Genomic DNA, 13,273 nt, shown 5'->3' with positions numbered 1-13,273 from the left:
GCGGAGGAGAAGCGGAGACGAGGTGCCAAGGTGAGTGGCGATATACTCGGAAGTGTATATGGTGTGAGGGGAGATTCAGTCGGCTTGGGGGTTGGTTTGGACCCGGGTGTTCGTGAAAGGCCGCTGGTGAAGTGTGCGACAGGTACAGAATGCGAAGCAGGAGGTGTGCGAGAATGTCCGACTATGGGGTGTGAGGAAAAAGTGCGCGCCGAGGAGTGAGTGTGCTGTCGAGAGTGAGTTGGTCGTAGCGTGTGTGCGGGGGGGCACATGGAAGCACGTAGTGGGAAGTGTTACAGGGGATGTAATGGAAGAATGCACACCTGTGGTGAGTGTTACGGAGGGTGTGACGGGAGAGTGTGCGCAAGAGGATGCATGAAAAAGGTGTGTAGCGGAGGGGTGCATGGTAAAAGAGTGTGCGGTCGAGAGTAGGGGTGAATGCGTGACCGAGTGTGGTGGTGAAAGTAGTGAAAGTGACACGGAGCACGAGTTGGTTGTAGCAGGTGAGAGAGAATGTACACCTGGAATGGAAGGATGCACACCTGAGATGGTCGAGCGCGTGTGGGAATGCACACTGGAGTTAGTAGTAAAGCACGTGATTGGGTGTGCAAGTGAGTGCACACCCGTGGTTGTCACCGAGGAGGTGACCGAGGAGGGGGCGCGAAGAGGTGTGTTGGTGAGGTGTACGAATGACGAGTGTGTGCCAAGGTGTGCGGTGGTCAGGTGTGTGAGGAAGTCTATGAGTGAACCTGGAGGGTGTGTCAGAGAAGGTGCAATGACGAAGAGCATGGAGACCGCTGGATGTGTGAGCAAGGAATGGGCTGCGGGGTGTAAGCATGCAAGTGGAGCATCGACACGAAACGGGATAGTGGTTAGATCGACTTATAGCCGAAGCGAGCCCTCGGTTCGTGCCGGGCTTTGTGTGCCGTGGGAACCAGCGGGGATCGTAACCATGGCGGTTTCGAAAGAACTGCCGTGCGGGATCCACGCCGGGCCATGCTCTGAACGGTCGCGACCGTGCTCCACTCAGCGGAGCGGGCGGCCCGGTAGGAAGGGTCGGCACGGCGACCCTTTGTGGTTGAGGCATTCCGGCAGGGCGAGATCGGGTCATCAGGTGGGAGACCGAAAGGCTCCGCGCCGAGGTGGACCTTGGGATCTCGGCCTGAGCGAACCCCCTTCCCTGCACCGAATGCCGGACGGATCCAACCGCCAGCAACGAACCACCCGCATTCATGGCTTGACTTGGCGAAGCCAGGTTCTGAGCATGAATTGGCGCACCGAGAGGCTCAAGTGAGTAGACGTGTGATGATGATAGTGTTTTGGACCCGAAATTGAAAAGCAAAATTTGATGATTGGCAGATTGATGATTGGTAGAATGATTGGCAGATGATTGGCAAATTTTTGATTGGCTGAAATTGGATGGGCCAAATTGGTAGTGGAAGATGCCCGATGTGGCGGGATGGCAACTCTGCCATCCCTCACAAAGGGGGCAAAGGAGCAATAGCTATGGGGTTTGGCAGTGAAAACTAGCCCGGGAGGGTTAGGATAAAATGGTAGGGATCTAGAGAAGATGACCATAGGTAACGGTAAGGTTAGGTAGCGACATTGGACAGGTAGTGGGGACATAGAGAGGGTAGTTGGATAATAATGACGAGGGAGCACAATAATATAAGGGGCGACGGGGAAGCGCGAGTGTTAGCAGGAAACCAGGTAGGTCAGATGATGCTGTGTGTGTGTTTAAAAGTGTACCCAGAAGTGTATTGTGAAAAGGGGATTGTGAGTTGTATTGAGCGTGGAAGTGTATGAAGCAGCGTATGAGGAATAATTGATTGTGCATAGTATTGAATGAATGGTCCTGGAGGAAGAAGGGTGCAGGAGGCACCAGGTGTGATTGCACAGGTGTGCAACTGAACAGGTGTATGGAACAGGTGTATGAGTGAGTAATAGTGATTGTGTGTTGTGTTGACCAAATGGTCCAGGGAGGAAGGAGGGTGCAGGAGGCACCAGTAGGAGTGATTGCACAGGTGTGCAACTACAGGTGAATGGAGAATTGGGAGTATGGAATATATGGAGTATGGAATGGATGGTATGGAGTGAGTATGGTAGAAACTGTGGAGTGGAGTGGATGGTGCAAAGGTGTGGATGGGGGAAAGGAGGATGGACCCCATCACGAATACCCGGGGAGGGTAGTTTAAGAGTTAGGTTGAGGGTATAGGTAAATTGTGGTTGGATATTGGCACCTGTGGTGCATGTGGAAGAATGGTGTTTGGATGGGTGCATTAGTGTTGTGTAAATGGCTGGGCGTGTGGCCTGTTAGTGTGTGTAGTTGGTTGAGCACTCCACCACTGTGAGGATGTCGGCCACGTGAGGCCGCAGGTGGGCTCTGGGAGCCGGTAGAGTTGTGGATGGGGCCCGAGGATCCGGAGGACGGACCTGCGTAGCCCAGTGCCAGAGGGCACCGAGTGGGGAGAGTGCCAGAGGGCCTTCCCCAGGTAGATAGGTAGGGTTAAGGAGCAGGTAAGCTCAGAGGCAACTACAGTAGTGGAGGTGTGCAGGTGGGTAGACCGGCTGGGAGAGCCACACGACCCAGTCCTGAAATTGTGCAAGGGCACAGGAAGTTGAATCGGTGGAGTGAGACCCCAAATTGAGGAAGCACCACAGTTTGGTCAATGGGAATTTGGTTCTTAAAACCGCATAGAGTAAGTTGGCCAATGGATTGGCAGGGAAGACCCCGGGTCGTGTAAAGTGTGTTGATGTCATTTAGAAGGTAGTTAGGATTGAGATCTCCTCGCACCATCTACATCCACTCACCTGAGGTAACGATGGTACTCCACACCATGCCATGGTGTGTTTTTATTATTTTGGTGCAAATGTCTGGAATGTGAGACGCATCATGACGTGGGTGTGACATTGTGCTTTGTGTTCCATCTCTCCCTCCTTATGAGGATTGATGATGAGTTGGTGATGGCAAATTTTGAATTAGAGGGATTGTGGGGACAAATTTGGTATTAGGGGAAATATGGGGAAGACGTGACAGTAGTGACGAATTTGTAAATGTGTAGATTTTTGTACATATGGGGTAAGGGCAAGGGTGGAGTAGGTAACAGGGGGGGTGACGTACGGTAGGGATGAGCTTTCTCACTTCGCTCTCCGTACGCACCTCGTCTTGCATTGCCTTGTTTGATGTGTACCCTTGTGACCTTACCCCTCGCTCACCTGTCTTCTCCCCCCCCCCCCCTTGTCTCCCACCCGAGGACTGTGCGCCACTGGGCGCCGAGGGGAGCGTGCGGGAGTCCGCCATTGTGTGCCCGAAACTCCCGCAACCAGCTGTCTGCATCGATGCACCACGTATGGACCACATGTCTGTGGCTGAGCACCACTCATGGACCCTACGGGTTGGGGCATGGCCCCTCTGCTGGAACCAGCCATGATGGCCCGAGATCTTGCTGGCGGACCTTGGTCACAGGGCACCTATGCCCCACAGGTGAACCACCCCTAGTCGGCCCTGTGGGCCATAAATAACAACAATGGACACGTTTTGTGCAAGTCTTATTTCCACCAAATAGGCCGCCAGCAAGAAGACGAAGTTGACAACATCTGGAAGAACAACATTAGCCAGCAGAGGGAGCCGAAGAGCAAGACCACCAAGGGTCTGTTGGTTTTTTTTTTAGTGTGAACTGTGGTGACTGTGCACCAATTGGTGCTTTATGGTGCGGTTTTGGTGCGTTTCTGGTGCTTTCTGGTGCGTCGATGCAGCACAGACTGTCTCCCCCCCCACCCCCAAAAGAACAACCACATGTCCTGGGTTGCGCTTTTTAAATACAAGTAGCGTAACTGTAAATAATGCTCCCCCATCGTTCATGTTGTAGTTTGAAGACAATTCCGCAATTCGGTTAGTTGTGGGCGTGAGTCTGTTAGGCAGGGTGCAATGGAGCAGCGGGACATATTTATTTGTGTTTTAAAACTGTCACACTCAGGGTCAGGTTAAATGTAGAGGGAACTACACCTATGTGCCACACCAAAGGTAAAAGTAATAAGCCCGGGACGTGCCTAAGAGGAGGAGGGTGCAGTGTTATGGATTTGAGAATTGTGTTTTTTATTGTTGTTGTAAGATATCACCCTCCTTCCTCCATTTGTTGTGTATAAAGGTCAAAGGTCGTTCCCGTAGTTATTCCATATACCACACGTAGCAAATCATAGATTTCCTCCTTGTTCAGTAGTTATCTCCTTATTATGTGTATTAGATTAAGGCTGTGTCTTCCTTTAATTAACACTCCATTGCACCGAATTCAAATAAGGTAGATTCCCTTCACATTCCCCTTTCGTCAATTGCCAACTGCATTGGGCAGTTTGCTGCATTCTGCTGCTGCTGTGGGGTTGTGGTTTTTCGCTGCAAGACTCCATTAGCCACGAGGTCATCTCGGAGCAGAAGGTGGGAGGAGTCAGCCCAGCACCGGGAACAAGGTGTGGCCTTGCCAACGCCTCCTCTAAGGGCGGGATCGGTGAGCCCTCGCGACCAATCAGGGCCGAGGCGAGCTCACCGATGGGCGTGTCCTGGAGGCCGGCGGCTTGATCGCCCGAGGCGTTATATAAGCGCGCGCGGAAGGCTTTGGGAGGGTCCTGAGAGTTGCGAGACGGGAGATCCGGCAAAGAGACAGCAAGCCATAAGTGAGAGGAAGAGACAGCAAGCCTTGTGAAGAAAGAGACAGCAAGCCTTGTGAAGAGAGAGACAGCAAGCCTTGTGAAGAGAGATGTGCAACATGTGGGAGTACGAGTGAGGGAGACGCTGTTGCCAACCAGCCTTGCCGCAACGGGCTCTAACGCGTTGCTGGGAGCATCCCGGCGGTGTGGACCAGAGGGCGGAGAGCCGGCGGCTGCTCGCTCCCGGCCCGGTCGTCCTACCATCCCACCTGAACCTTCCTCTCCTTCCAGCAATTCATCCCTATCATCATCCCCCGTGTAAGTCTGATTGTTCATCCGTCTTCTGTGTTGTCCTGGGGTTGTAAGTAAGACTGCCATAGTTAAGTTAATTTGCACTGTGTCCTTCTGGTCCGTCCCTCTTTCTGCATTATTTTATTATCCTTCCTTCTTCCTTGGTTTCTTTCATTGTGTAAATAGTAGTAATAAATAATAGTCGTATTTCCAACCTTTTGCCTTCGTCTTCCTCTTCTTCACATCCGTCGTCTTTGTCTTTTCCCCATTGAAAACCTGTGGCACGATTTGGCCAACGTTCAAGGATCGGGTCTAGTATCTGTTAATAGTTCGTGCCGCGGTTGCTAAAACCGCTCGGCAATTAACATCTGTCCGCGGTACGAACGGGGCTGTGCACCGGCCTTTCCGGAGGTCGCTGGGCAGTGTCAGGGACCACGTCGGTCAGTTATAGAAGAGGGGATTAATCCCCCCTCTAAGGGGAACAGAGGCCGACGTTGGGTTCCGTAACAATATATATATATATATATATATATATATATATATATATATATATATATATATATATATATTGTTGTGGATATGAGAATGTTTTTTTATTTATTGTTGTTGTGTAATGAATTGTGGTAAAATGTCACCCTCTTTCCTGCATTTGTTGTTGTATAAAGGTCAAAGGGTGTTCCCGTAGTTAATTCCATAAAGCATACACGAAGGACACCATATATCTTTGTTGACAGTTATTTCCTTATTATGTGTATTAGGGTAAGGCCTTGTCTTCCATTAACTTAATACTCCATTGCACTGAATTACATAAGATAGATCCCCTTTCAATTCCTTCAAAGCCTCCATTACCAACTGCATTCCCCTTTTTGCATCCTTTTCCGATTGAATTGGGTGGTTTGCTGCAATTGCCGCCATTGAACATGTGCTCGGGTCGGGGAAGAAAGGCGTGTCTCCACCTCGTCATAGAGGGGAGGAGTGAACCAGCCCTGGCCGACCAACCCAGAACGAAGGGTTTGGCTGGGGAGGGCGGAGAGAGAACACTTGGGGGAGGTTCGAGGAGGATGAAGGGTGGGGCTGATATAACCGGCAGAAGACGCCCCCACCTCATACGAGTCCTGGAAAAGCACGCGACGTCCACACAGCGGCACGAGCAGACGATAGAGACGGCAGACGAGTCGGGATGAGCCCTCGGAGGAAGAAGGGAGACGCGTCCTGAGGTGAGCCAGAGAAGCAGCTTTGGCTCCACAAGCAGCGTTGACTCCACCAGGCAGCTTCAACCCGTTACCCCGCGGGAACCAGATTGCGGTGGCATCGGTGGCCGTCGAGGTCCAGCCCGACGTCCCGTGCGGGATCAAGCCCGAACCATCTGCCCCCAGCTGAACCTTCCCATTCCTCCTTCCAGCATTCATTCCTGCCATTCCATCCTTCTTGTGTACGTGAGTTTGTTTTGTTTGTCTTGTCCCAGGGAATAAGTTAAGCTTGTATAGTTAAGCTAGTATTTTCACTGTGTCACCTGCTTTTTCCATTTTCCCTGTATATAACCTTGACTGCTCCTTTTGCTTTAGTGTGTGTAAATAATAAATCCTGTTATTCTTCTGTACGTCTTCTTCTTCCTCTTTACATTCGGTCGCTTTAGAGGTTTCCATATTGAATATCTGTGGCGCGATTTTGGCCAACGTCCAGGAATCGGGTTAGTCGGGGTAACTGTTCGGGCGCGGTGGCCATCCGCTCGGCCAATCAACATCCTAGCCGCGTCCGTAACAATATATATATATATATATATATATATATATATATATATATATATATATATATATATATATATATATATATATATATATATATATATATATATATATATATATATATATACAGACTTGGCATTTAATATGGAATATATTTTTTTTCTTGACTTGGGTTTACTTTCTTAACTCAGTATATCAATCTGGTGAGTTTCTTTTACACTTTGGTGATTTATTTGTTGAAAGAACCATGTCACTGATTGTCTGTCGCAGCAAGAAGTCAACAACAGGATTATATCACAGGGGGCGTGGCAAAATCTCCGGACAGGTGCATTTGATGATTGGCTTCACAGTCGGGTATACAAGGGTTGTTGCGTTCTGTATTAGTGGAAAACAACTGCTGCACGTCTCCAAAATTTATTGCCGCTTCCTCTGGAGATGGTCCGTCAACTCGACAATGCTGTTTGTCATGGAGTGGTGGCTTTAAGAAATGCCGGCATGAAACAGCGTGCTATTGCTCGGCAGTATGGCATCACTCAAGGTCAGGTGTCAAAGATCCTGAAACGAAATGCTCAGGGGGGGGGGGGGGGGGCTACTCCAATACCGAGGCCAGGACGTCCCCACAGAACCACAAGGAGGGACGATCGCCAGCTGCAACGGCTAGTCCGCAATGGCCGTACCAAGTCAGCTAATCGGCTTAGGGCTGAGTGGCAGCAACTGACAAATGTGCCTGTATCCAGAAGGCTAGTCGACCAACGACTGGTTCAAGCAGGCTATCGTGCCAGGCGTCCCCTGAGAAAGCCACGTCTGACCAGACAACACCGCCAGCGCTGATTGCAGTGGGCCAGAGAGCACCGTCAATGGCAGCCAGGGCACTGGAATCACGATCTTCAGTGACGAGTCTAGATTTCTGGTCTGTCGTCAAGATGGCTCGTCCGAGTGCGCAGACAAGTGCATGAAGCCTACAACGAAGATTGTATAGTGCCAAGAGTCCAAGCTGGAGGTGGTGGGGTGACCGTTGGGGCTGCTTTTCATGCAGGGGGCAAAACTGACCTGGGTGTTCTGAATGGAAACCTGAACCAGTTCAAGCACAGGCCCATTCTGGAAGAAACATTGCTTCCATTTGTTCGTGCAGCCTTTCGAGGAAACTTTGTCTTCCAAGATGACAATGCACGGCCTCATCATGCTCGCATGATCCAACACTTTCTTGCTGACCGTGGTGTAGAGCATATGGAGTGGCCTGCCATGTCCACGGATATGAATCCAATAGAGAACTTGTGGGCAGAATTAACGCGTCAAATCGACAACTTGGACCAGCAGCCGACCTCTGTGCGTGAATTGCAGCAGGCTATTGTCACTGCATGGCAAGCGATTCCTGTCCAAACCTTGGCAAATCTCGTGAACAGCATGCGTCAACGTGTACGTGCTCTCCTGAATGCTCGTGGGGGTTACACGAAGTACTGAACTGTAATTTTACTGTCCGTAATCCCAGTCGTAATTTAACTTTTGTTTTTGTTAAAAAAAATTTTGGCTAATGTGCAAAATAAAGAGATACTTCTGGAAAACGTACAGAAGTTTAACACAGTACTGTCCATGAATTGAGTTCGATGTCAGCTTACATCACTTTCAAGGATCAATTTATTTGCTTCGAAATGTCAAATGTGGTTTTTGTTTCTTTTGAAGGTCACATTAACAAAATCTAGAATAATTTCAACATAATTCCAATGAACTTTTGGTTCTAAGACATCTTGAAAAGTAAGTTCACCCCCACAAAAAAAAAATTCCATATTAAATGCCAAGTCTGTATATATATATCTATATAAATAAAGGAGGAGTGTCTGTGTGTGTGTGTGTGTGTGTCTGTCTGGATGTCCGCTTACAACCCAAGAACTACACATCGGAGAAACGTTTTAGACACAGATTCGGAATCAGCATAAAATTCTGGTGGTTATAGGCTACTTTTTATTTTAATATCAATGGTTTAAAAAACCGGGCCAGCTGCAATTCCATGGTGTAGTTTGTGGCGGCGCTATTGCCCCTTTCCGATCCCATGACGCATTGCGGTTCCGATTCGCGATAAGGTCTATGCGCTATCACCAACACTTTTCCACCTTTTCCATACCTTTTAATCAGATTTAACTTATCGTCCATCGTAACCACATAATGCTTGGAAACACTAGCATTATCCTTCTTCGGACCCATGGCTAACACAGACACAGTAAAGAAATACTGTACGTCACCTCTGTTTTGAATGAGAATCAGCAGTTTCGCGTACATACAGTATACTGTACGTACATATTTCTATATTTTTAATGTGCTTTTTATTGTATTTTAAATTGTTTTTTAGCTTCTTTTATTGTTAATTTATGTACTATTTTATTTATTTTAAATATATTTTTAAGGAAAACAAATGTTTTCACGTCCGTAGGAGTGACGTAAAGTTGCACATAATGACGTTCGCTGCCCGGTCATGAAAGAAATTATGATTCTCTTGACAAAGTGACATGAAGATCAGGCAGTAAACCTCCCAACTGAGTTTCTCAACAGTCGTCATCCTCAAGGACTCCCAACACACAGGTTGATTCTCAAGGTGGGAGCACCAATCATGCTTCGAAGGAATCTTGATCCACCAAAGCTGTGTAATGGAACACGATTGACAATCCAGCAAATGATGCCGCATGTCCTAGAGGCAACCATCCTCTCAGGACAATACAGAGGAGAGAAAGTATTCATTCCAAGGATACCACTTATTCCACCTGACCTTCCATTCTCCTTCAAGAGGATTCAGTTCCCCATCAGGCTATGTTTTGCTATGTCTATCAACAGGGTGCAGGGGCAATCAATGAAGGTTGTAGGCCTGAACTTCACAGAACAAGTATTTGCCCATGGCCAGCTGTATGTGGGCTGCTCGAGGGTTGGAAAACCAAGCAATCTTTATGTCTTGGCACCAAGTAAGAAAACCAGAAATGTTGTATACCCAGAGGTTTTGAGAAATTGAAAAAACGTCATGTAGGAAATGTACTGTGATATTGCTCTAAAATATAAATGTTCTTTTCATCATATATTTGTATTATTCTTATTCAACCCGGGCGAAGCCGGGTACCTCAGCTAGTATATATATATAAACGCGAGTTGTCTGTGTGTGTGTCCGCGTTGTATTTAGAGATGGCTGAACGGATCTTCATCAAACTTTCAGAGGTGTATCAGTGAGTGCCTGGGAGTGTTCTCGGCAAACCAAAAAAAAAATTGAAAAAAAAAGTTCGTTTTTTTGGAGTTAAAAAAAAACATAGAAAAAAATCGCTCGATAGTGCCGAAGCCTTTTTAAATTAATGACAGTTATACACAAGTACACATTCGCATAAATAAATACAAAATAATTACCAGACATTTCAATACAAATAAATCAAACAATTCAGGAAGTGCACGAATTTGGTAGTACGCCTTCTTCTTCTTCCTGATCTGCATCACACTTAACTCAGAAACGTGAGCCACATTCACTCAGAAATGTGAGCCACATTCACTCAGAAATGTGGGCCACATTCACTCAGAAATGTGAGCCACTCCCCTTCCCCTCCTGCCTCCCCCCTCCCCTTACCCCCCTCCCCTCCATCCTCACCCTCCCCCTCCCTTTCCCCCCCTCCTCCTCCCCCACCCCTTCCACCCTCCTCTCCCATTCCCCCCTTCCCCTCCCCTCCCCTCCCTCCCCACTCCACTCCCCCCTCCCCTTTCCTCCCATCCCCTTCCCCCCTCCCCTCCCCTTCCCCACTCCTCTCCCCTTCCCCCCTCCCCTCCCCTTTCCCCCCAGGCCCTCCCCTGCCCCCTCTCCGCACTCTTCCCCCCTCCTTCCCCCATCCCATTCCACCCCCTCCCCTCCCTTCCCCTCACCCTCCTCCTCTCCTCCCGTCCCCTTCGCCCCCCCCTTCCCTCCCCTTTAAGATATAAATTCTCCATAAAAAGACCTCTACTTCTGACTGCTCCCCTTCCCCCCCCCTCCCCTCCCCTTCCCCCCCTTCCTCCTCCTCCCCTCCCCACTCCCCCCCCATTCCCCTCCCCTCCCCTCCCCCCCCCCCGTTTCCCTCCCCTTCCCCGCCCGGAAACGCCGGGTACTTCTGCTAGTTACAAATAAATTACAAATAAATAATATCAGCAACATTAGAAATAAATTACAAATAAAAAATATCAGCAACATTACAAATACATTACAAATAAATAATATCAGCAACATTACAAATAAATTACAAATAAATAATATCAGCAACATTACAAATAAATTACAAATAAATAATATCAGCAATATTACAAATTGATTTACAAAAAATAAACGTTTGTATTATGATTGGTGCAAATCATGACAACACAGCAACTCAAATTCAGTCAGGTCGTTATACTCAGTCAGAACAAGCCCGTGCCTCTGCGACAATGTGTGGTGAGATGAGCGAAGGGAGCCGATACATGCTAGGTAAACTTAATAAAAGCAAGGTACAAGTAAGCAAGTATTGTTAACATGAGTCAAATTGGACATGATGATACAAACTGTCATATACATCATCTCATGGTTAAGGGAATAAGTCTTATTTGCACAAGATCAAAGTGAATTTGAATGAGAAAACCCATTTTGGTTCCAAATGTGAGAGATCATGTTTCACTTACCCCTCCGGCTGCTGAATCCCATTTCGCATCAATTTGATCTGCTGGAAGTGGCCGGACATGTCTGTGGCGAGGACCATCTCTACAACTAGAACCCGAAATTCCCTGCACACATCAACAGGAATAGAGAGTTAATGGATGGAGGGAGCAAAGGGCCATGGGATGAGAGACTGACAGCAATCAGTGAGCTTTTAGTCCGGGCCAGCAAAGTGAGGCGAGGGCCCCCACAGAAGCCTGTCTACAATAATCACACAGAGGTCTGTCTGCAATGATCACACAGAGGTCTGTCTACAATAATCACACAGAGGTCTGTGTGGGGGATTTCATCGAGATTCCCTATCTCGATGGTGGCAGCAGCGACACACTGTGACCCATTTTCAGTCCTGGCGGCTAACTGTCTGACTTTAGAGGATCTGTTATCATAATGTTCTATGTTTGACCTTGCAAAACATTCTTTCCCTATGAGGCTTTGACTTGCCAACTTTGTACAATTTCTCTCTGAGGCGGCAGTTTGTGTCCTTGAGTTTCTTTGTCCTAGGGGAAAGTATATTAAGCCAAATATGTGTTGCAGCCCGCTGAGATATTGGTGCGGGCTGTGCATGATTGTAATGACTGTGATGTTATCCATGGTGGCGTTACTATCTTACACGCCACTTCAGCATCTCCCATGCATGTATTATTTTTATAATTCATAAATCTCTTGTACACTGTCCGAGTTCGACCAGGGGCTTATTAAACCCATGACAGATGGTGACAAGGATGGGATCCAGCCCGGAGAGGGGAGAGAAGGTGTTGTGGCTCAGTGGTGGCAAGGTGTCTGGGTGCCCACTAAAAGGTGAGAACTTTCTTGGTAGTACGATGAACTTGCCACTGTTGAGTGAAGGATCCTGTCTTGGCTTTATCTCTGGCGTGGATCCGAATAACAGTCAAAGGGGAACGGACAGGGTGCAGAGATTTGTTAAAAATAAGGGGGTAAGATACAAGTGGCTTGTGGCCCGAGCACTTGTGAGTGTTTCCAGGGGGCTTGAATAGCCTGGACACTCGGATGCACTGTGAGTTTTTCAAAGAGGCAGTCTTGAAATAAAGTCTGGACATTCGCACACGTGGAGGTCTGGAGGGAGTGTCACAGTTGGATGCGTTGCGAGTGTCTCTTTAAAGGACAGGTGGTACCTGTACACTCGGACGCTCGCTACACTCTGCCTTGAGGACCTGAATGACAGCAACGCTCTACAGCTGGGGTTCTTAACCTGGGGGTATCCATACCCATTGGGGGTGTGGGGACCAAAATCTGGGGATATGGGACTCGTAATAAATTATCTATCTATAATTCCAGTAATCTCTGTGTGTATGTATGTATGTATGTATGTCTGTATGTCTGTGACCGCTGTTTCTCGACAACCACGGGTCCGATATACTTTAAACTTGCCAGGTATATTGCTGGGGACCCGAGGATGTGCCTTTTCAAGGTTTCATATTAATCGGACAAGTAGTTACCGAGCTATGTCCAAAAAACGATTCAACCAATCAGAGAGCAGCGAGCTATCACGTGTGCCGAACGTGCCGAACAGACTCTGCCTCGGACGGCACATTTGAGAGCGTATTCATTTATTTCACGTTGGCAAACTATGTTGGCGTTAAACTATGTTTTAAAACTAATTAAAACTAATTTGCGATTCTTTCGCTTTCCTGCGCGTTTGTGCACGCTATGGCGATTTCTTTACCAAACTCCGCAAGCCGTTCGCTTTGGACCAAACCATTTCATGTAAATAGAGGGGGGGGATTGTCACCGTACTCGCAAGCCGTTCGCTTTGGACCAAACCATTTCATGTAAATAGAGGGGGGGGGATATAATTTTAGATATATATATAGTACGGGCATGCCCTAGTAATAATAAATTGTAATAAATTCAATGAAATATCAACTTTAAATATATAATAATTATACATTTAAATATA

General features: G+C 47.8%; 1 protein-coding gene across 1 annotated transcript in view; it reads right to left on the bottom strand.

Moving 5' to 3' along the window:
- The window catches only part of LOC137430930 (dual specificity calcium/calmodulin-dependent 3',5'-cyclic nucleotide phosphodiesterase 1A-like), a 400,001-nt gene that overhangs the window by 139,081 nt on the left and 247,647 nt on the right, over positions 1-13,273 (bottom strand). The window contains exon 10 of the mRNA XM_078782637.1: positions 11,322-11,423. Within this exon, the coding sequence (XP_078638763.1) occupies positions 11,322-11,423 (102 nt within the window). The remainder of the gene's footprint in view (positions 1-11,321; positions 11,424-13,273) is intronic.

The sequence above is a fragment of the Myxine glutinosa genome, chromosome 7 (assembly GCF_964187855.1).
Source record: "Myxine glutinosa chromosome 7, kmMyxGlut1.1, whole genome shotgun sequence".
NCBI classification, from domain to species: Eukaryota; Metazoa; Chordata; class Myxini; order Myxiniformes; family Myxinidae; genus Myxine; species Myxine glutinosa.
Note: the sequence above shows the minus strand (reverse complement) of the source record. Positions and strands in the feature narration are given on the sequence as shown.